Consider the following 23,285-nt stretch of genomic DNA (forward strand, 5'->3'; position numbering starts at 1 on the left):
TGAACGAAACCAGAAGACAGATGGGAAGCATGTTGTACACCTTGCTGAAGTATATGACCTGGTCAGTTGTGTTTATAAAGCACTTACCCTCGATCTCTCTCTCTCTCCCCCTCACACACGCACACACACAAAAGCGCGCGCCCCTTCTTGTCAGATGAAGTCCTTTTGATTTGAAAATACAGGTAGATGAAAACAACATCACCTGTGACTTGCTGACGTGATCTGAACAACTGACTTCGACATACATAGATTACCCTTTGAAGGTGGGCTATAAATTTCAGAATCAATGCTGCATGAAAGCGGACGAAAACTCTGTGGCGGAACATAATCAGGTATATCTGAATAAGTGCTTATGGAATGGATAGGAGTAAAGAAAAATCGTAGTTTTTCTTCGAATGAAGGATTCGATCATTTTTAATAGAAGCCATTCTGTACATAGTATAAGAACTATACATATTGTACAATAACTTTCTATGTTCCAGACAATGATTTAGTTAAAATGAAAACTTGTTCGAAGATCTCGAGGTTGGCGACATTAAAAGATGATCTTAATTTTCTCCTGTTTTTGTAAGCAATGTTGTATGTGTGTTTAAATAAACTGCTTTGCTGAAACAAAAAAAATAAATATTTATTTGTACAGTCAGAGTAAACAGCACTTGGAGCGAAAGTGTAAACAAAAGTTTGTTTGTATCTCTGGCTACCGAGCGGCTAGCAACTAGACAGCGACATCGTGTCGGACGAAGCAGCAGGAATTCAAAGCTTCTGAGATCGCAACCAAGAGGGAAGAATGTTGTCTTTAAGGGTGGAAGTAGCCATCAGGAACGGCGCCAAGCATTTGGCAGAGGGTCCTCACTGGGATGATGTCACTCAGACGCTGCTGTACGTTGACCTCACAGGTCACGAGGTACACCGATGGAACCCGGTGACCAAGCAGAACACCAAAGTCACCCTCAGTGAGTTCTTACGACGACGACGACGACGACGACGACGACGACGAGACGACGACGAGACGACGACGACGACGACAAAGAAGATCATCATCATCATCATCATCATCAATCATCATCATCATCACTGTTAAATTTAGCAGTAGAACAATTTGTTGGAAGGGGCGGTAAAGTTCTTGACAGATAGCATGTCACAACTCGTGTCGTTGACGCCAGATGTCGCTGCTCTGTCCAAAACTAGACGACAACGTTACCTTCGTTATCCCACGGAAGCAGGGAGGGCTGATGGTGGGACTGGGCCGGACGATCTCCCAGCTTAACTGGAGCTCACACGCCGTGACAAAAATCGTCGAGGTGGATCAGGGCACCAACAACCGCTTCAACGACGGCAAGTGCGATGCCAAAGGCCGTCTGTGGGCAGGTGAGCGTCTTATTAACCCCTTAGTTCCTGCAGGCGGCAACATTTTTTGGTGTGTGTGTGTGTATGTTGCTTTCTTTTTTTTTTTTTTTTTTTGTATTTTTTATTCATTTATTTATTTTTGCACTGCCTTGGTCTCATTTCTTTTTCATAAAAGACGGAAAATAGTTAGGAAGTACAAGAAAAAGAAAATGGACAAAGGAAACACTGGACGATGATGACGATGACGAGACTTCAGATTTCTTTCCGGAAGAAGTCCACTGTCTTGGAGTAGTTTTAACACTTTTTTATCTCACCAGGTACCATGGGCTCTAACCCCAACCCACCAGCGCCCCTCAAGGGTCGCTGTACAGCCTTGACCTTCACCGCACAGTTAGAAAGCAGGCCACGAACTTTCACCTTTCTAACGGTTTGGCGTGGACAGACGACAACCGAACCATGTTCTTCGTCGACTCTCCAGTAAGAAAAGTCTACGCCTTCGACTTCGATCTGGAAGGAGGAAACATAAGTGAGTGTTTGTTTACTGTGTTTGCTACAAAGCTTTTTGTGCCTAAAGACCCGTTAACTTTTAAAAGACAGACCGATGATAACGGGATTGTCTTTTGCTGCTTCCTTCTGACATGTCATGTGTTTATTTTCTGGCTTTTCAACATGCAAGAGCACTAGGGCAGTTGTGTATTTGTTGTGATGAGATCACAGCCTCACAATAAGGAGAACTTTACAATCTTAGTTTTATTAGGAGTAGATGAACATCGTTCTTGCAAGCCAAAGAGATGCTTAATCAAGCAGTAAACTTTAAATGTTTAATGATTCCGTACGTTTCTGAGGATGCCAGGTGTAACTCCCTGTTTTCTGTTGCCAGGCAAGAAAAGAGTCGCCATTGACATGGCCACTGCCGCTCCTGACATCGGAGGGGTGCCGGATGGAATGAACATCGACATGGAGGGGAAGCTGTGGGTGGCCTTCTACGACGGGGGAGTGATTGGTAGATTCGATCCCGTGACAGGTACACGTGTACTCAGCTTCTCGTCATTTGGACGCGTTTGTCTGTGTGAGCACTACTCACGCTTCGAGCGATGCTTCTGGAAGAGATTTCTACAAACAGGATTTGATTAGGAGACTGAGAAGAGAAATAGAAATATAGGGAATGGGTTAACTTTTACTATTATTTTATTTATACAGTGTGTGTGTGTGTGCAGGTAAGCACCTTCAAACGCTCAAGTTCCCAGTCACCCAGGTGACATCCATGTGCTGGGGAGGTCGCAACCACGACGAGTTGTACGTCACAAGTGGACGACAAGGTCACCCCGAGGAGTACTTCGTCCAAAAAGAACCACTGGCTGGATCCGTTTTCAGGGTTACAGGTTCGGGGTATAAAGGTCGCGCAGCCCACGTATATGAGGGTTGACCGACCAGTCCCGAGTTTTCGAAGCTACCCCAATAAACCTGAACCTCACAACATGGGTGGCTGTAATAAATAAAACCTATAATATTCCTGATGAATCATGAGAAAAGGACAATTTTTGAGCTACATATCCTATTTCCCGTTGTCAGTTGGCATAGAACGATTTAAACTTCCATAATTTTTAGTACTTATAACTTACTGCACTATTTAGGTTTTTATTATTCTTTTATACGCAATCGATTATTTATTGATTCATAGATTATGCTCCTTCTGAATGTGATTGTGCAATAAAAAGCATTATTTCAATGAAGTCTTTAATTGAAAAACCTACTATTTGAGAGAACATGTCAAACAGTATAAATAGACAACACAGAAATGACTGACACATGAAACACAAATGTCATTATAAAGACTAGAAATCACAAGTAAAACACTATCTGTCTTTCTTTTTTTTTCTATTTGTTCTTGAATCTCTCCCCCTCACTAACCAACACACACACACAAGAACACAATCTGATACAATAAGTACAACTCTGACACATTATTTCTTGTCTTCAACGTTGTAGACTGTTAACATCTTTTCATGTTCTAATAAAGTGTTTAAAAACATACTTGGTTCTTGTTATGTCTGTTCTTCGAAAGCAAAAATGATTCTATTTTTTGTTGCTACTTAAAGTCCGACTTTATTATTAATATTAGGAGGGTAGTCTAAGAAATTCTGGAAACAGAGGTCACATCGGCTCTCAGCAAATTAAAAGACGCCACCACCTTTCAAACATGCTTAAACAAGTCTGAAACAAATATTAATAAAAAAAAGATAATTATATAATTTCTCACAAAATTATGGCACCAAGCATCCTCAACCAAAATCGAAAAAAAAAAAATTAATAAATTACAATGATTTAATAAATTTATAAATTGAACAAAACATAAATCCCAAGGTCTAAAGCTTAAAGACAATCTCCATTAAAATTAAAGCAAGAAGGTTCATTATACAAGTAATAGCCAGGATATGATCTTTATTTGTTTGCTTGCCGGCTGCCCCTTATACATTCTTCACAAATTCCAGAAAGTACAGAACTTCTCTGTCTGGTGTTTAGAGACAGGAAACGGGACCATGTCTCTCCTCTCCTCAATTCTACTATTCGTTTTTGCATCCAGTCAAATTGTCCGTGCTGTATTTTCATTTCATTACTGGCTGTTATTCTCATCCCCCTCCCACATTCCCCATTTTCCACTTCCTCTACAGTGTAAAATCGCCTTTAGGGGGAAGCACTTTTCCTCTTTAAACTAAACGACAACAATAAAATCATCAACACTAATAGTTCAGATTGTGGTGACTTTCCTTCTCGTTTTTTCTCCCTCTCTCTATACATAAATATATTTTCCTTCTTTCTTTCTACATCAAGAAACTACAGTGTTCCCTCGTTTATCGCGGGGAATAGGTGCTATGATCAGCCGCGATAAACGAATTTCCGCGAAGTAGGGACATACACGCAATAATAATATATACATGTAAAACAATATCATGTGAGTGTAAAGTAATATATTAATCATGGTATTAATACAGTACAATAACAAATTAGTGTAAAAAAATTATAACTGTACTCAGAGAAACCCCAAAAAACTTATGCGAACTGGCTGCGAGATGGGAGATAACAATCATGGCTCGTCGCTTACGCATAGCAATGGATTTCTGTTACACAATTATTTATTTCTTTCTATCTACAAAATAATTATGGTATTTTAATAGAAATACTAATACAGCTTCATTTTTCGTCTTTTTCCTGTTGAAGTATCTATGGTATTTTGTAGAATGATAATTCCCAGCACGAAAATATCGATCGATACTTAACTCAAAAAAACCGCGAAGTAGTGAATCCGCGATATGTGAACCGCGAAGTAGCGAGGGAACACTGTATTTATCTGATCATATACCTTCATGCCTATGTTTCTATATTTAAATGTAAATGTTCATGTCTATTATCGATATATATTCCCCTAGTCTCTGTCTAACCATTGATATGTAAATAGTGTCGATGGTCTAACCATGACTGTGGCCGTGGATATTGTCCCTTGTTCTACACTCCAATAAATCGGGAAACTCCACATTAGCGTTACTCATAATAATCAAACCTAATTCCGATTATTCTGTTTACTTTCAACAAATATTTAGCATTTCATAACACTTAATTACTTATTTATAATGATTTCTGAGAGCCATGTAGCCAATTTTTACTATCCTAAAGTTATGATCCTTGTTTGTTTATTTATTTAGAAATTTAGTTTTGAATGGTATGAACAAATAAAGCACCTTAGCACAGCTTGATAGGCCTATTACAGTGTTTATAATTGTAGATAAACTGTCAATATGTAAGGCGGTCCGACAGTCGGGTGGTTATAGTCGGAAACGACAGCAGTACCCGGTGCTGCTCAACCTGTCACCTGGCGACAACCTAGACTGCCGTTCGAAAATTCTCTTTTTACCTGATTTAAAATAAGAAACATTCTTTTGTTATTTTTTTTTCAATGTTATTTCTTCTGCTGCGTCACCGACAACCTACACAAAAATTTATAATAATTATCTGCAGTAATTCGTTATTTCCTGTGAACATTGGTTTTGTAGTTTAAATGCTTCCTTTGCTAACTGCACTTGTCACTGAAAAGCTTGGATACCTTGGATACAGGACGAGGAACATTTGTTTTTCGAAAAGAGGTATCATACATGGGTATGTTTGTTGCTGCTAAATAAGTCACGTGATAATAATTATACCATCACCTCTTTTTCTGCGATGTTGAACCAACGATTTATAGTTTATTCTTCTTTTTCCTTCTGCAACATTTATCATTCCTTCTCTCCGATTTAGTGTTTCGTTGAATTGTTAATTAAGATAATTATTATTTCATACCTCATCTCAAATAGTAGTTCCTGGTGAATTTCCGAAGAACCTACACAGAAACTTTTCATGTTTGTTCGTTCTAGTTGTCGAATACATGCGGCATACAGACAAACCAACCGCACAGACTACTGGAGAAATAACAACAAAGTGGAACAGACTACTGAAGAATGTTTGAAGAAGACGGCAGTCGTTGCTGTTGGTGACCATTGGGTTTGTAAGGTTTAAAAATAAACTGTCGCGTGCAAGACTTGTACAATTATAGTCAATCGGGAAAGTCAGATCAATGGCTAAAGGGCGATCATACATTTGTTTAGTTTACAAGTCATAATGACAATTTTTCATGGAATTTTATCAAGATATCGAAAATCATTTTTCATCAGTTTTAAGCATAAGGATGCTAAAGTTTGAATATTTCGACTCTTTGCTGACGGAAGAGATTTTAGTGTGTAAATTCAGTCGCTGACTGTATGGATAAAGTGAAACGTTACATAACACAACAAATATTTATTTGTCCTTTATAAGGTCCTCGTTCTCAATACCCGTAAGGCGGTCCGTGTGCTTGTGGGTTCTCGTCAGTGATGGCAAACCTCCTACTCGCCTGACCATTAGACCGCCGTCAATGAATTTCTCTTTTTACAACTTTTGGTTTGTCCTGAGTAATAAAGTTCAGGGTTACATTTTTATAAGTTATTTGTATGACATCAGAACAGTTGCCTGATATCTTTAACAGTTTGTAGGACAGTGGTACTTTATGATATATCGAATCCTGGTCAGGGCAAGAAGTGTGTGATTGATTCTTTAGTCTTCTAAGTCAGGAGTGTGGGTGTGTATATATAGATATAAAGTTAAGCAAAGAAGAACATCTCAGGACACTTCTAGGCACGACGTCCGTGCTGAGTATTCGGTCGACGGCCGACATCTTTTCAAATTTCTTCAACTCCAAGAGACTTGTAGTCGAGACCAGTTGTGGACGCTAGGGGAGTAGAGGACGAGTACAAAGGGGAACAAAGGGAACTTCCGCTCCACGTGAGCAGGGATGGGCAAGCTACTTTTAATTTGTAGCCGGCTAGGCTACAGCTACTTTTTTTCAAAATGTAGCCGGCTACACTACAGCTACAATTTTGCAAAAAAGTAGCCAGTTTCTTTGGGCTACTTTTAAAATGTAGCCAGCTTCTTTTGGCTACTTTTAAAAGCGTGATGTTATAACAAGTTAGCTGTAGCCAGCTGGCTGTAGCAACATACACAAACATCAAACACACAAAACACTATTACTTGCTTTACAAAGTTTTTATTATAATAAGAAACGGAGAACTGCGATATATACCGACAATTTTATTTAGTGAATCCATAAATGCTTTCATTCATTCCTTGCCCCCTTCCTCCCCGGCCTTTTTCACACAATAAGTACACGTATTTTACGATTATATTAAACATTTCTGGATCTTTTTCCTCATCCTGTTTTTAGTGACAAAAGAAATTATATAAGTTTTCCGATAAACATTTGTTTTCTATAACTATTTGTTCCCTATTACTTAGAAATGAAAACTAAACAGATGCTTAAGTATCAGGTACCTGGTGGAATTTTCAATAAGTTAGGTTATGTGGTGATGAAAAATGTCAACCTCTTATCAATACTGTGACAATGAACAACAGACCATTGAAATAAATGAGTTTGCATGGAATATAAGTAAAACACTGCTTAATCTAATTTAGGCAAGCAGATCATAAGGCATTTTTTTTCTAACACTGACACTGAAAACAAAGAAAGGAACACAAACTGTTTCCAAAAGCTGATAGGGTGAAAAGTATAGTCCTGGCATACTAGAATAGACTTTAATTATATAGTAGGATGTCAAATGTAGCATATAAACACTGAAATATATTTTTCAAAAATGATCTGATACAAGATATATTTATTTTAAATCTTTAAGCTTGAATTTCTCTGTTTGTCGTTTTTGACATCCAGTCCTAAACTATAAAAACATATTTCTCAAGATTGGCTTGTGCTTCAGCAGTAAAATTTTGCAATTTTGTTTAGAAATGCATAAGCTACAAAGTGATGCATTTGAGAATATGGTACAGTCAAATCTCCCTACTATGCCACCTACCGGGACCGAGCAAAAGTGGCATAGTAGCGAGAGTGGCATAGTAGAGAGGGTTCGTAAAAACGGCTTTATTTGCTCAAGTTACCCGTCAGTCCAAAGCAGGGGTGGGCAATTAATTTTCCCAAGGGGCCGCATGAGAAATTGGGATGGTTTTAGAGGGCCGGACTAATATAGTTAACTCAGTTTTACCTAATACTGTATATATAGTATATATACGGCGGGCGGGCCGGTCAGAGACTGCAGGAGTCCTTTGCCCAGGTCTGGTCCAAAGCTCTCAAGAATCGTCGCTTCGCTAGCTGTCTCCTCTCATTCTCCCCTCACCTCTTCATCCTCCACCCCTTCCAACACATCGCGCACCTGCATCCTGTCGCTAGTCGACCCTCACACCTTCCCTCTGTCACGTGGCTGTCACCCGGCTAGCGACCATCCCCCCCCCCACATTGCCAGCCTCCACCCTCCCTGTGTGCGTGCTATGTTCCATCCCACCTAACTGCGATGTCACACACTACCATACAGTATAATAATCGAGCACTGCGCGGAATTTTACAACTTGTGTCTTTTAACAGTCACAAAAAAGTGGCATAGTAGCGAGAGTAGGGGTGGCATAGTAATTTTTTTTTTACATTGAATTTATAGTCGGGACCGAGCAAAAGTGGCATAATACCGAGAGTGGCATAGTAGAGGGGTGGCATAGTAGGGAGATTTGACTGTATAGACATTACTTTTGATAAAATTAACATTTTTCTAAATATTTTCTAAATATTTAATTGCCACATTCACACTGAGTCGGGGGGTACCATGTCTGATTTTTTAAATCTCCTAGAAATCTTGAGATATCAAAACGCCTTATGCATCAGTTTTCTTATCAGTGCCTCTAGTTTACAAAAAATCCAAAACCTTTGGTATATGACTTATGGTATTGTGTAAATTTGTTTTTTTTAAATGATTGTACGTTTTGAAACAAAATCGTTGATTAAAGTCACAATATTTCACTTTAGGTACTCAAAACAGTTTTGAAAGTGCTATATTTATGTTATTTGTTACTCTATATTTAAAAACCCTTAAAGATATTTAAAATATGGATTTTTAATTTTTGGAGTGTACCGGTAACCTTAAAACAAATCTACATTCTTTTAGTCCTTCATGGAATTGAATTTGAGCAGAACTTTGGCCTCGAAGTTGCTGTCTGTCACCCTAGTTCGCAGCTTTTGTCATGATAAGTCCTGCCAGACTGAACAATCTCTCAACAATTCTTGCATTTGAAACTATACCCACATTTTGTGGCTTCGCAAAATGTAAAAAATTTCAAATAAGGCTGGAAATTGATGGTACGTCCATCTTCGTTTTTCAAATCGCTCCGCGCACATGGACGACCCGGTACTTCCGGTTACTGAGCGTGCGAGACACGTGGTGTCTGGCTGTCAAGACACCGAGCAGTGACAGCAGTGGCTGTCGTCGTCTTGCTGACACGCTGTCGACGAATGGTCGTGTAACCAACACTTCAAATGGCTACGTAGAGTGCTGTCGTACCAGAAATAACACAGAGATTGAATTCCACACTGAAGTTTCTTTAATTCAGTATCTTTTTCTCAGCAGCTGGCCTAACTTCTCTCTCTCTCCAATTCACAAAGAGGTCCCACACCACTATCAGCCCTGCTATTTATTCTCCTCCCCTCGAACATTCTAGCACAGACATTCTATTTCGTCGCAATAAAGACATTTTTGAACATCGCTACATTGTTGAACATCATTTCCTCCCTCGCACAAAGACATTCTATCTTTTACATTGCTGCCGTGCTGAACATTCTGGAATATAGATGCAAATCTACAACCCAAAGACATTATACTTTGTACACTACTAGAGTGCTACAGTCGTGAAAGTAGCCAACATGTAGCCAAGCTACAGCTACTTTCTAAAATGTAGCTACGGCTACAAGCTACTTTTTTTAAATTTGTAGCCGGCTAAGCTACAAGCTACAAAATTTGTAGCCGGCTACAGTAGCTGTAGCTAGGCTACAGCTACTCCCCATCCCTGCACGTGAGTGACGTCATGACAAACAGGTAATCGGCAGGTTCCGCTTTTGTTGCCAGTGACAATAAATGTCAGAAGACTTTAACATTTCAATATAATTAATCTCTTCTTGTCAAGGTGTTCAATAATTATTAAATAAATATAACAAGATTTCACGATAGTGAAGGATATTAATTTTCTAGAACTGGTTGAAAAGTGTTGTCGAACTTTTTCAAAAAGTAGTTGCTGACTGCATGGAGGGAAACTTAAGCTGTACAGATTAATTTAAAGAAAATGTGGGTTTAAGGCCAAAACATGAATACAATTACCTTAAGGCGGTCCGGAGTGCTCATGGTTACTGTCGGAGACGACAGCGAGTGCCAAGATTTTCATCTGATCCTTTCCAAGAGCAAAGCAGTAGACTGCCGCAAAATTTTAACTAACAGTTCGTTTCATAAACACTCACGTGTTTATGTTTTTATAGCATTTGCTTCTACGTCCATTTTCTTGCTTGGATGTTTTCCATTTTAATAGTTTTGATTAACGACAGCGGTTTTCGTGTTGTGATATCGAATGAACGTTTGTTGTGAAGTAGTTAACAAAGGAGACTATTGTTATAATACTGACATTATTAGCTCATATAGCCCTACATCCTATTGTGTTCAACTCAGGTGTGGGCAAAGTATTGTCCTCGGATATCTTACGACCGGCCCGTCTTCCAAAGTGTGAAGTGCACTTACTTTCTTTTTTTCTATTGAGCTTAGGTTAATTTGATTGAAATTTAATTTATGAAGTACAACAGCTTTAGAAATTGGCAGTTTGTAATATTCTAACACAAACAAGATACAAAGATAACAAATAACAAGCTGACATGTCTGATGGAGTCGCTAGAGACCGTCAGCGGCGGCTGCCTTCAAAGGAAAGGCTGGCTTTAAAGTTTTATTTTTATTTATTTATTTTTCCGCCAAACATTCCATCACGCAAAGTGAACCGTTACAGTCCACTAGTCTTAATCACGTGACAGACACGCTAGGTGTTGTCTGTAGGCAGGGCAACGGGTAAAAATCTGCTTTAGTGTGAAAGTAAGGAATTTCACACGCTATACGTGTTAATTTGTCATTAAAAAGTTTCTTTACAAATCGAGTGGCATTGTCGCCTGACTTTCCGTATGACTGCGAAATGTTTGGGCTGCATGTGTGATGGGAGTGTCCGTCCCGAGGCAGAGCACGACAAACATTTATTGGTAATATGTAAGTTTATGTTTTAAAGTTGCAGTTAAAAAAGAGAACTGAGCTTTAACGTGCAATATTTTTGTTTATAAATGGTTCACTTTTGGAGAGAGAGAGAAGGTGGCGTAGTACAGTCAAATCTCGCTACTATGCCACTCTCGGTACTATGCCACTTTTGCTCGGTCCCGACTATAAATTCAATGTAAAATAAATTTACTATGCCACCCCTACTCTCGCTACTATGCCACTTTTTTGTGATTGTTAAAAGGCACAAGTTGTGAAATTCCACGCAGTGCTCGATTATTATACTGTACGGTAGTGTGGGACATTGCAGTTAGGTGGACGGAACCTAGCACGCACACAGGGAGGGTGGAGGGTGGCGATAGGGGGTGGTGGTCGCTGGCCGGGTGACGGCCACGTGACAGAGGGAGAGCGGGAGGGGGTCGACTAGCGACAGGATGCAGGTGCGTGGATGTGGCTGGGAGGGGTGGAGGATGAAGAGGTGAGGGGGAGAATGAGAGGAGACAGCTAGCGCCAGCCGACACTTCTTGAGAGCTTTGGACTGACGGGTAACTTGCACAAATAAAGCCGTTTTTACAAACCCTCGCTACTATGCCACTTTTGCTCAGTCCCGGTTCCCGGTAGGTGGCATAGTAGCGAGATTTGACTGTATTTGTCTTTAGCCAAAAGTGCAGCCCTGATCCGATCTTCAGCGATTATTAACACCATGGTTGTGTCCCTGGAAACAGTCGAGAGCTTATCATCTGTGATTAACATCCGACAGGTAATCATCCCCATCACCATCTCACTTCACGATGTACCATTGCTGACTCAGTGGGTGTGGGGTCAAACCCCGAGCTAGACACTGTGTAGGGGACGTCACCGACACGTGAGTCTGTAATTCACTACTGGTAAAGGTAGACAACTGCTATTAAATTCTCTGGGTGTCATAACCCTCCTATCCCCCCCATCCTGCACGTGCTCGCTTGCGGGCTTGCATCTGTAGTCTGGGATCTGTGCATATTGCTTTCTTTTGTTTGTTTTTTTTTTTTTGTTTGGTTTTGTTGTTTTCGTTTTTGTTTGGTTTTGTTGTTGTTTTTTGTTCGAAAATTTTATTTTTGCTTTTTTAATTTTTTCCCAAATTATATAAGGTCCCCATGTTCTAAAGTCCGTGTTTTCTAAATACTGAGAACGTAACCTGTGTTGTATATTGAAAACCACATACTACCTTTATTTACAGCATGACAGGTCCGGTTTAACTCCACAAACATAACGGAGTAAACAAAATCCAAATAAAGCTAAAATATTTTATGTTGGGGGTGGGGATTACAAAGTGGGTAAATATTATCAGGAATTGTCTGAATAGGTTCGTTTCTCTAATGTATGATCACTAATGAAAAGTAATAAAATGTCAGCAGCAATCTGTTATTAATAAAATGAAAAAAATTATTTATTGCCTTTACTATTCAAACTTTTGTGTGTAAGAAAAAGAAAAAGGGAAAGGCTAATGTAATGGGTTTGTGAAGGTGAATGTGTGTGAGATAGAGAGAGAGAGACTAAGTGTAAATGTGTGAGGGCTGATGTGAAAACATGAGTACAGGTAGTCCTCGGGTTACGACGGTCTCGAGTTACGTCGTTTCGTGGTTACGACGCTCATTCCGACTTACGAGGTCAGTGCATCAAAGAAAAGGAAGGTCATCACCATGGAGGTGAAAGTGGATATCATAAGGCAATCTGAGAAGGGGAAACAGCAACAGAAATTGGCATGTCTTTAGGACTTAGTCGTTAGACTGTCGCTACGATTATCAAGGATAAAGATCGCATCCTTGAACACGTGACAGGATCTGCTCCTATGAAAGCGACAGTGATAACAAAGCGTACTGTACGGCAAACTATTTTACTGTACTTATGTTTATTGATAATTATGTAGGGCACTGTGTTAGGATAGGTGTTTGGATAGGCTAAGTGTTTGCAGTACTGTACTGTTATTATGGTACAGTACTGTATGAACGTATGATCCGACTTACGTCGAAATTCGGTTTACGACGCCACGTTAAGAACGGATCCCCGTCGTAAGTCGAGGACTACCTGTATAAGTTAATAAGTTATAATTCATGAAATGACTATAAACAAATGAAGAAATAACAACTGGCAAATCAACTAAACTCAAGAATTTCGGACCGAAAATTCCTCTTACCAACAGACACAAGCACCTGTTCAAACTATTTCAGGTGATGAACTACATATATCAGGCTCGAATCAGAAACAGAAATAAAGATGCCGTCACCAACGGAGATTACACCCGACGACGACTCGTACAACATGAAGAGGCCACATTGATGTTCTTCTGTCCTTTCAGTCAGCCTGAAGCTCTGTGTAATGTAGCTTGAAATACTTTAGATGAACGAAACCAGAAGACAGATGGGAAGCATGTTGTACACCTTGCTGAAGTATCTCACCCTCGATCTCTCTCTCTCTCCCCCTCACACACGCACACACACAAAAGCGCGCGCGCGCGCGCGCACACACACACACACACACACAAGCGTGCCCCTTCTTGTCAGATGAAGTCCTTTTGTTTTAAAGACACAGGTAGGTGAAAACAATATCACCTGTGACTTGCTGACGTGATCTGAACAACTGACTTCGACATACATAGATTACCCTTTGAAGGTGGGCTATAAATTTCAGAATCAAGGCTGCGTGAAAGCTGACGACACTCGGGTGGCGGAACATAATCAGGTATATCTGAATAAGTGCTTAAAGAATGGATAGGAGTAAAGAAACATCGTAGTTTTTCTTCAAATGAAGGATTCGATCATTTTTAATGCTAGCCATTCTGAACATAATATAATAATAACTATGTATATTGTACAATAACTTTTTATGTTTCAGAGAGTGATTTAGTTAAAATGAAAACTTGTTCGAAGATCTCGAGGTTAGCGACATTAAAAGATGATCTTAATTTTCTCCCGTGTTTGTAACCAATGTTCTGTGTGTTTTTAAATAAACTGCTTGGCTGAAGCGAAAAATAAATATTTATCTGTGCAGTCAGAGTAACCCGCATTCGGAGCGAAAGCGTAAACAAAAGTTTGTTTGTATCTCTGGCTACCGAGCGACTAGCAACTAGACAGCAGGAATTCAAAGCTTCTGAGATCGCAACCGAGAGGGAAGAATGTTGTCTTTAAGGGTGGAAGTAGCCATCAGGAACGGCGCCAAGCATTTGGCAGAGGGTCCTCACTGGGATGAGGACACTCAGACGCTGCTGTACGTTGACCTCACAGGTCACGAGGTACACCGCTGGAACCCGGTCACCAAGGAGGACACCAAAGTCACCCTCGGTGAGTTCTTACGACGACGACGACGACGACGACGACGACCACCACCACCACCACCACCACCACCACCACCACCACCACCATTACCATCATCATCATCATCATCATCATCATCATCATCATCATCATCATCATCATCATCACTGTTATTATAAATTTAGCAGTAGAACAACTTGTTGGTGGGAGAGTACAGTTTTTGACAGGTAGCATGTGTCGCTTGACACCAGATGTCACTGCTCTGTCCAAAACTAGACGACAACGTTACCTTCGTTATCCCCCGGCGCCAGGGAGGGCTGATGGTGGGACTGGGCCGGACGATCTCCCAGCTTGACTGGGACTCACAGACCGTGACAAAAATCGTCGAGGTGGATCAGGGCACCAACAACCGCTTCAACGACGGCAAGTGCGATGCCAAGGGCCGTCTGTGGGCAGGTGAGTTTCTTGTTAACCCTTAGTTCCTGCGGGCGGCAACTTTTTTGGTGTGTGTGTGTGTGCGCGCGCGCGCGCGCATTTTGCTTTCTTTCTTTCTTTCTTTCTTTTAGTTTTTTAAAATTTTTTATTTATTTATTTTTGCACTGCTTGGTCTAAGTTCCTTTATATAAAAGAAGGAAAATAATCAAGAAGTACAAGAAAAAGAAAATGGACAAAGGAAACACTGGACGATGATGACGATGACGATACTTAAGATTTCTTTGCGGAAGAAGTCCACTGTCTTTGATTAGTTTTTACACTTATTTTGTCTCACCAGGTACCATGGGCTCTAACCCCAACCCACCAGCGCCCCCACAAGGGTCGCTGTACAGCCTTGGCCTTGACCGCACCGTTAGAAAGCAGGCCACGAACTTTTACCTTTCTAACGGTTTGGCGTGGACAGACGACAACCAAACCATGTTCTTCATCGACTCTCCAGCAAGGAAACTCTACGCCTTCGACTTCGATCTGGAAGGAGGAAACATAAGTGAGTCTCTGTTTACTGTGTTTGCTACAAAGCTTTTTGTGCCGAAAGACCCGTTAAAGACTTACCTATGATAACGGGATTGTCTTTTGCTGCTTCATTCTGACATGTCATGTGTTTATGTTCTCGCTTTTCAACATGCAAGAGCACTAGGGCAGTAGTGTATTTGTTGTGATGAGATCACAGTAAGTAGAACTTTATAATCTTAGTTTTATTAGGAGCAGATAAACATCGTTCTTGCAAGCCAGAGAGATGTTTAATCAAGCAGTAAACTTTAAATGCATAATTCTGTGAGTTTCTGAGGATGTCAGGTGTAACTCCCTGTTTTCTGTTGCCAGGCAACCAAAGAGCAGCCATTGACATGGCCACTGCCGCTCCTGACATCGGAGGGGTGCCGGATGGAATGAACATCGACACGGAGGGGAAGCTGTGGGTGGCCTTCTACGACGGGGGAGTGATTGGTAGATTCGATCCCGTGACAGGTACACGTGTACTCAGCTTCTCGTCATTTGGACGCGTTTGTCTGTGTGAACACTACTCACGCTTCGAGCGATGCTTCTGGAAGAGATGTCTACAAACAGGATTTGATTAGGAGACTGAGAAGAGAAATAGAAATATAGGGAATGGGTTAACTTTTACTCATGTTTTGTTTATACATTTTGTGTGTGTGTGCAGGTACACACCTTCAAACGCTCAAGTTCCCAGTCACCCAGGTGACATCCATGTGCTGGGGAGGCCGCAACCACGACGAGTTGTACGTCACAAGTGGACGACAAGGTCACCCGAGGAGTACTTCCTCCGAGAAGAACCACTGGCTGGATCCGTTTTCAGGGTTACAGGCTCGGGGTATAAAGGTCGCGCAGCCTACGTATATGAGGGTTGACCGACCAGTCCCGAGTTTTCGAAGGTACCCCAAAAAACTTGAGATAACAACATGGGTGGCTGTAATAAATAAAACCTAAAATATTCCTAATGAACCATGAGAAAAGGACAGGTTTTGAGCTAAGTATCCTATTTCCCGTTGTCGGTTAGTACTGACTGCTTGACTACTTATCATTGTGTGTTTTTGGCATAGAATGATTTAAACTTCCATAATTTTTAGTCCTTATAACTTACTGCACTATTTAGGTTTTTATTATTCTTTTATACGCAATCGATTATTTATTGATTCATATATTATGCTCCTTCTGATTGTGATTGTGCAATAAAACGCATTATTTCAATGAAGTCTTTACTTAAAAAACCTACTACTTGAGAAGAACATGTCAAATACTATAAAGAGACAACACAGAAATGACTGACACATGAAACACAAATGTCATTATAAAGACTAGAAATCACAAGCAAAACACTATCTGTCTTTGTTCTTTTTCTATTTGTTCTTGAATCTCTCCCCCTCACTAACCAACACACACACACAAGAACACAATCTGATATAATAAGTACAACTCTGACACATTATTTCTTGTCTTCAACGTTGTAGACTGTTAACATCTTTTCATGTTCTAATAAAGTATTTAAAAACATACTTGGTTCTTGTTATGTCTGTCCTCCGAAAGCAAAAATGATTCTATCTTTTGTTGCTATTTATAGTCCGACTTTATTATTAATATTAGGAGGGTAGTCTAAGAAATTCTGGAAACTGAGGACCCATCGGCTCTCAGCAAATTAAAAGACTCCATCACCTTTGAAACATGCTTAAACAAGTAGGAAACAAGTATTAACAAAAAAAGATAATTATATAATTTCTCACAAAATTATGGCACCAAGCATCCTTAACCAAAATCGGAAAAAATCAAATTAATAAATTACAATGATTTAATAAATTTATAAATTGAACAAAACATAAATCCCAAGGTCTGAAAGCTTAGAGACAATCTCCATTAAAATTAAAGCAAGAAGGTTCATTATACAAGTAATAGCCAGATATGATCTTTATTTGTCTGCTTGCCGGCTGCCGTTATACATTCTTCACAAACTCCAGAAAAGTACAGAACTCCTCTGTCTGGTGTTTAGAGACAAGAAACGGGACCATGTCTCTCCTCTCTTTCGTTTTCTACCATTCGCTTTTGCATCCAGTCAAACTGTCCGTGCTGTATTTTCATTTCATTACTGGCTGTTATTCTCATCCCCCTCCCACATTCCCCATTTTCCACTTTACTCTACAGCGTAAAATCGCCTTTAGGGGGAAGCACTTTTCCTCTTTGAACTAAATGACACCAATAAAATCATCAACAATAATAGTTCACAGTGTGATGACTTCCCTTCTCCTCGTTTTTTCTTACTCTCTCTCTGTACATAAATATATTTTCCTTCTTTCTTTCTACATCAAGAAACTATTTATCTGATCATATACATACACGCCTATGTTTCTATATTTAAATGTAAATGTTCATGTTTATTATCAATATATATTCCCTGAGTCTGTTTAACCATAGATATGTAAATAGTGTCGATGGTCTAACCATGACTGTGGCCGTGGACTATGTCCCTTGTCCTACACTCCAATAAATCGGGAAACTCCACATTAGTGTTACTCATAATAATCAAACCTAATTCCGATTATTCTGTTTACTTTTCAACAAATATTTAGCATTTCATAACCCTTAATTACTTATTTATAATTATTTCTGAGAGCCATGTAGCCAATTTTTACTGTCCTAAAGGTTATGGTCCTTGTTCGTTTATTTATTTAGAAATTTAGTTTTGAATGGTATGAACAAATAAAGCACCTTAGCACAGCTTGATATGCCTATTACATTGTTTATAATTGTAGATAAACAATTAATATGTAAGGCGGTCCGACAGTCGGGTGGTTATAGTCGGAATCGACAGCAGTACCCGGTGCTGCTAAACCTGTCACCTGGCGACAACCTAGACTGCCGTTCGAAAATTCTTTTTACCTGATTTAAAATAAGAAACATTCTTTTTGTTATTTTTTTCAATGTTATTTCTTCTGCTGCGTCACCGACAACCTACACAAACATTTATAATAATTATCTGCAGTAATTCGTTATTTCCTGTGAACATCGGTTTTGTAGTTTAAATGCTTCCTTTGCTAACTGCATTCGTCAATGAGAAGCTTGGATACCTTGGATACAGGACGAGGAACATTTGTTTTTCGAAAAGAAGTATCATACATGGGTATGTTTGTTGCTGCTAAATAAGTCACGTGACAATAATTATACCATCACCTCTTTTTCTGCGATGTTGAACCAACGATTTATAGTTTATTCTTCTTTTTCCTTCTGCAACATTTATCATTCCTTCTCACCGATTTAGTGTTTCGTTGAATTGTTAATTAAACATAAGATAATTATTATTTCATACCTCATCTCAAATAGTAGTTGCTGATAAATTTCTGAAGAACCTACACGAAACTTTTCATGTTTGTTCGTTCTTGTAGTCGAATACATGAGGAATACAGACTACTGGAGAAATAACAACAAAGTGGAACAGACTACAGAAGAATGTTTGAAGAAGACGGCAGTCGCTGCTGTTGACGACCATTGGGTTTGTAAGGTTTAAAAATAAACTGTCGGGTGCAGGCCTCGTACAGTTATAGTCAATCGGGAAAGTCAGATCAATAGCTAAAGGGCGATCATACATTTGTTTAGTTTCACAAGTCATAATGACAATTTTTCATGGAATTTCATCAAGATATCGAAAAGCATTTTTCATCAGTTTTGAGCATAAGGATGCTCAAGTTTGGTTATTTCGACTCTTTGTTGACAGTAAAGTGTTTAATATGTAAATTTAGTCGCTGACTGTATGAATAAAGTGAAACGTTACATAACACAACAAATATTTGTTTGTACTTTATAAGGACCTCGTTGTCTACATGCGTAAGGCGGTCCGTGTGCTTGTGGGTTCTCGTCCTTAGTGGCTCTCCACCTACTCGCTTGACCATTAGACCGTCGTCAATGACTTTTTTTTCGCAACTTTTGGTTTGTTCTGAATAATAAAGTGCAGGGTTACATTTTTATAAGTTATTTTGATGACATCGGAACAGTTGCTTAATATCTTTAACAGTTTGTAGGACAGTGGTACTTTATGATACATCGAATCCTGGTCAGGGCAAGAAGTGTGTGATTGATTCTTTAGTCTGCTAAGTCAGGAGTGTGGGTGTGTATACATATATATATACACACAAAGTTAATTAAACAAAGAACATCTCAGGATACTTCTAGGCATGACGTCCGTGCTGAGTTTTTGGTCGGCGGCCGACATCTCTTCAAATTTCTTCGACTCCAAGAGACTTGTAGTCGAGACCAACTGAGGACGTTATTGGAGCAGCGGACGAGTACAGAGGGGAACAAAGGGAACTTCCGCTCCACGTGAGTGACGTCATGACAAACAGGTAATCGGCAGGTTCCGCTTTTGTTGCCAGTGACAATAAATGTCAGGAGACTTCAACATTTCAATATAATTAATCTCTTCTTGTCACGGTGTTGAATAATTATTAAATAAATATAACGAGATTTCACGATAGTGAAGGATAATATTAATTTTCTAGTACTGTATGAAAAGTGTTATCGAACTTTTTGAAAAAGTAGTTGCTGACTGCATGGAGGGAAACTTAAGCTGTACAAAGTAATTTAAAGAAAATGTGGGTTTAAGGCCAAAACATGAATACAATTACCTTAAGGCGGTCCGGAGTGCTCATGGTTACTGTCGGAGACGACAGCAAGTGCCAAGATTCTCATCTGATCCCTTCCAAGAGCAAAACAGTAGACTGCCGCAAAATTTTAACTAACAGTTCGTTTCATAAATATTCGTGTATTTATGTTTTTATAGCATTTGCGTCTACTTCTGAGAATATTGAGACCAGCCGGCAAAATGGAAACTTTGCCCACCTCTGCTTAAATTGATAAACGTATTTGACATTTCTTCTCGTATCTAAATCCCTCGTCTATTATACGTGTTTCCATGCAACAATTAGTCTACTTTTGTAATACACACACACTGTCACAAACTTGCCGTATATTTTTTTACATAAAAGCGAAATTTAAATTTGGTAGAAGCAACTGCTAACGACTACTGGTGTATACAGAATCCAAACTACACCCAGTAACACCGTGTATATAGACACATAGTCAATCGGAAAAACCAGTTTGAATGGTTTCGAATAGACATCTGATTCATTTCATTATTTTGCAAAATATAACAGTTTTTGTAAGAAAACATACGAATGAGACAACTGTAATTTTATTAGTTTAAAGAGATAAGTATATAAGTCTTGCTCTTGGAGCTTTGTTTAAACAGATGTGTATTGGCTTTGTTAATTTAGTTAATAACGGTATGCAAACACTGAACAGCTTACTCACAGCAATTAGTAGACTTCACTGGTTTATAAGAGACTCGTGTGTCTATCATAGTAAGGTGGTCCGGAGTCTTGTGGGTTACTGTCGAGATGACTTCTTGTCCATAGACGATAAATTTGCGACCACCAAATCATGTTTTGGTGTTTTCTTTTATTTTATCTACTTTTAACAGTTTCTCTTTCCTCCATGTCTCCGACTATTTTATGTTTAAGTCCACAGATGGCTGTGTTCATCTGTATGCAAGAATTAAATTATTATTTGGTGTTAATGTTTAGGATAGCACTAACAAGAAGGAAACTATAACAATTAGTTAAATATTAATTTTAATAAGGACAGCTTTTACGGAACATTGAATTGTTTGTTGCTGCAAGATATCTAAGGGTCCTACCTGAAATGGCTACCTGCATTTCTACTGCTATTCAGAGGTCAGAAAATGTGTGAAATTTAGTGTCCAGTAACAACAAACTGTCATTATCTGGTGACGGTGACAGAAAGTGAAGGGAAGTAATCTTTGTGGCACATAGATACCATGATCTGCGCATGCGCACTGCGCCACTCCACCTACTCTTCGCCCCTTTCTCTCCTGCCAGGCCTGACGAGAGGGGGGGACAGGGGGGACTGGTGTACCCGGGCCCGCGGCTGTCAAGGGGGCCCGCCTTGGTCAGTGGATTTTTTTTTCTTCTCCTTTTCTTTTTCTTTTAAAGAAAGGTCTAAGGACAGAACACCCAAGCGTTACACATGCACAAGTTGAGTTTGAGTGTAGATATTGAGATTCGAATTGTAAACATACATTATATACTGGGAAAATAATTTACGATTACAAGTGCAAGGGGCCCGGAGAGGTCTGTCCCGGGGCCCGGGCTGGCTCTCGGCGGCTCTGTCTCCTGCTGACATTAAAGGGACAAAACGGGTAACAGTGTGTTTACTTCTTTTGAAAGTACAAGCTAACTACAGGGAGAAGCTTTTAAACCATATATAAAATCATAAAATAATTGAGGGCTTAAACACCGAGATTAAAATTAGATTATGTCAGATTGTTTCTGGGTGTCTGTTGTCAACAACAGCGAGGGGTTCGGTGTTCACCTCTCATCATGTCCATCTTCCAGAGTATTAAAAGATACTGCTGCCAAATTTTTACGTTTCTTTTTTTCTGTTAAATCTGTGGTAAATATTTTAGACCTCCTTTGGGTTTTTTTTAAATTGTTTGTTTGGTTTGGTTTTGGTTTTACATGATCACTACATGACACCAGTTTTAATGAAACGAAATCGTAATTTCTTTCTCTAATTTTTTTAAACTTTCGTCATGGAAAATGAACAGCGTTCACCAACCCACACCCTGTCCCTACAGCCATTTTCCCCACTTTGTGGTGCTGCTTATATTGATAACAATATACAACAGTCGTGTCTCTGACGACGAGGAGTGCGCGAGATGAGATGAGTGTGAGGGAGGGGGAGTTCAGCTTCGCGCGCGCGGTGACGTCCCTTGCGGGCGGCTTGACCTATCGGGTCACGTAGTCAATCGGGGAATTCCATTTCTCTGGCTCAATCGCCTGACATGTAATGCAATTTAACATTTAAACATTAAAAATTAATTCTTCACTACAATTGTCAATAATTACAAGCAAAATATAACGAGATTGCACGAAATGAAGCGATAATCTTGATTTTTAATTACTGTCTGCAGATGTTTTTTAGAAGTTGGTTTAAAATTAATTACTAACTACATGGATGGCTTCCCAGACCAGACCCTAACTGCAGACGGGTGAAGGGTTTAAATAAAGGAGAACGTACAAGCTTTAGTTTAAGGTGGTCCGGACTTGATCCTGGGTTCTTGTTGGAGACAACAATGCTCGCCTCCCTACCTCCCCCCAATTCCGCCCCAGGATCGTACCTATAGACCACCGCACAATATTTTTTTTTCCAGAATTTATTCTCTTTCGTTTTGCAAATATATTTCTACCTCCTTTACCACTTTCGCCATTTTGTTTCATATAACTTCTACAGAAAATAAATCCCTTAAAATTAAGCATTTCCTGCTTTTTTTTTCCATCGTTTATGGAGGGTTAGAGGGAAATGTTTTCTTGTAGTTGCCTTGAGTCAGGGTTAGTCTGCCCTGTCGTTTGAACTGTAATAGCTAGCAGAACAGATTATGATTACTGGCAATATGATTGACATTCTTACTGACATTATGACTGACATTCTTACTGACATTATGACTGACAGCCCAACATGTTATTAGCTATTTCGATACAATGTCGACCTCGTCTTTTATCTTGTTTGATCTGTCACCTCCCTGTGTAAAGGTGTCGATACCAAACACTTTTCACTCAGGATGTAAGCAAAGGATATCATGGACATCTACACGAAATTACCTGTTCTGGCTTGAGACTTTCTGTCGCCAACAGTCAACAGCCATCGACCATAGACCCCCAACCCCTCACACACACACTCTCCCAAAGACAGTACGCAGTGATGGAAGAAGTGTGGTCACCAAAAGAAGAACGCCAGACAGTCAACCACGTCGTAGAACCAGAAGCTTATATCAGAAATCAAGATTGCCAGCACCAGCAACCGGAAAAAAAAGGAGAAACAGTTTTCGACGAAGTTTCAGATGACAGATTCTCGTCTGCATAGAGGTCACGGTGGGTCATGT

The 23,285-nt window shown here is 39.7% G+C and overlaps 2 protein-coding genes across 3 annotated transcripts; both read left to right on the top strand.

Annotated features, from left to right (window-relative positions):
• Positions 1-682: 682 nt before the first annotated feature.
• LOC112574060 (regucalcin-like) lies at positions 683-16,836 on the top strand. 2 transcript variants are annotated; one of them, XM_025254875.1, is made up of 6 exons: positions 683-742; positions 14,146-14,356; positions 14,606-14,785; positions 15,102-15,311; positions 15,647-15,790; positions 15,984-16,836. In XM_025254875.1, the coding sequence occupies exons 2-6, from the start codon at positions 14,191-14,193 to the stop codon at positions 16,268-16,270; spliced, it is 987 nt and encodes a 328-aa protein (XP_025110660.1). In that variant the 5' UTR covers positions 683-742; positions 14,146-14,190; the 3' UTR covers positions 16,271-16,836. The 2 variants fall into 2 exon arrangements, with proteins under 2 accessions (XP_025110660.1, XP_025110661.1); XM_025254876.1 differs by lacking the exon at positions 683-742 and adding an exon at positions 13,682-13,757 and having other exon boundaries at positions 14,067-14,356.
• LOC112573810 (regucalcin-like) lies at positions 738-3,277 on the top strand. Its single transcript, XM_025254415.1, has 5 exons — positions 738-953; positions 1,189-1,368; positions 1,679-1,873; positions 2,228-2,371; positions 2,565-3,277. The coding sequence occupies exons 1-5, from the start codon at positions 788-790 to the stop codon at positions 2,771-2,773; spliced, it is 894 nt and encodes a 297-aa protein (XP_025110200.1). The 5' UTR covers positions 738-787; the 3' UTR covers positions 2,774-3,277.
• Positions 16,837-23,285: the final 6,449 nt, after the last annotated feature.

This window comes from Pomacea canaliculata, linkage group LG10, assembly GCF_003073045.1.
Source record: "Pomacea canaliculata isolate SZHN2017 linkage group LG10, ASM307304v1, whole genome shotgun sequence".
NCBI classification, from domain to species: Eukaryota; Metazoa; Mollusca; class Gastropoda; order Architaenioglossa; family Ampullariidae; genus Pomacea; species Pomacea canaliculata.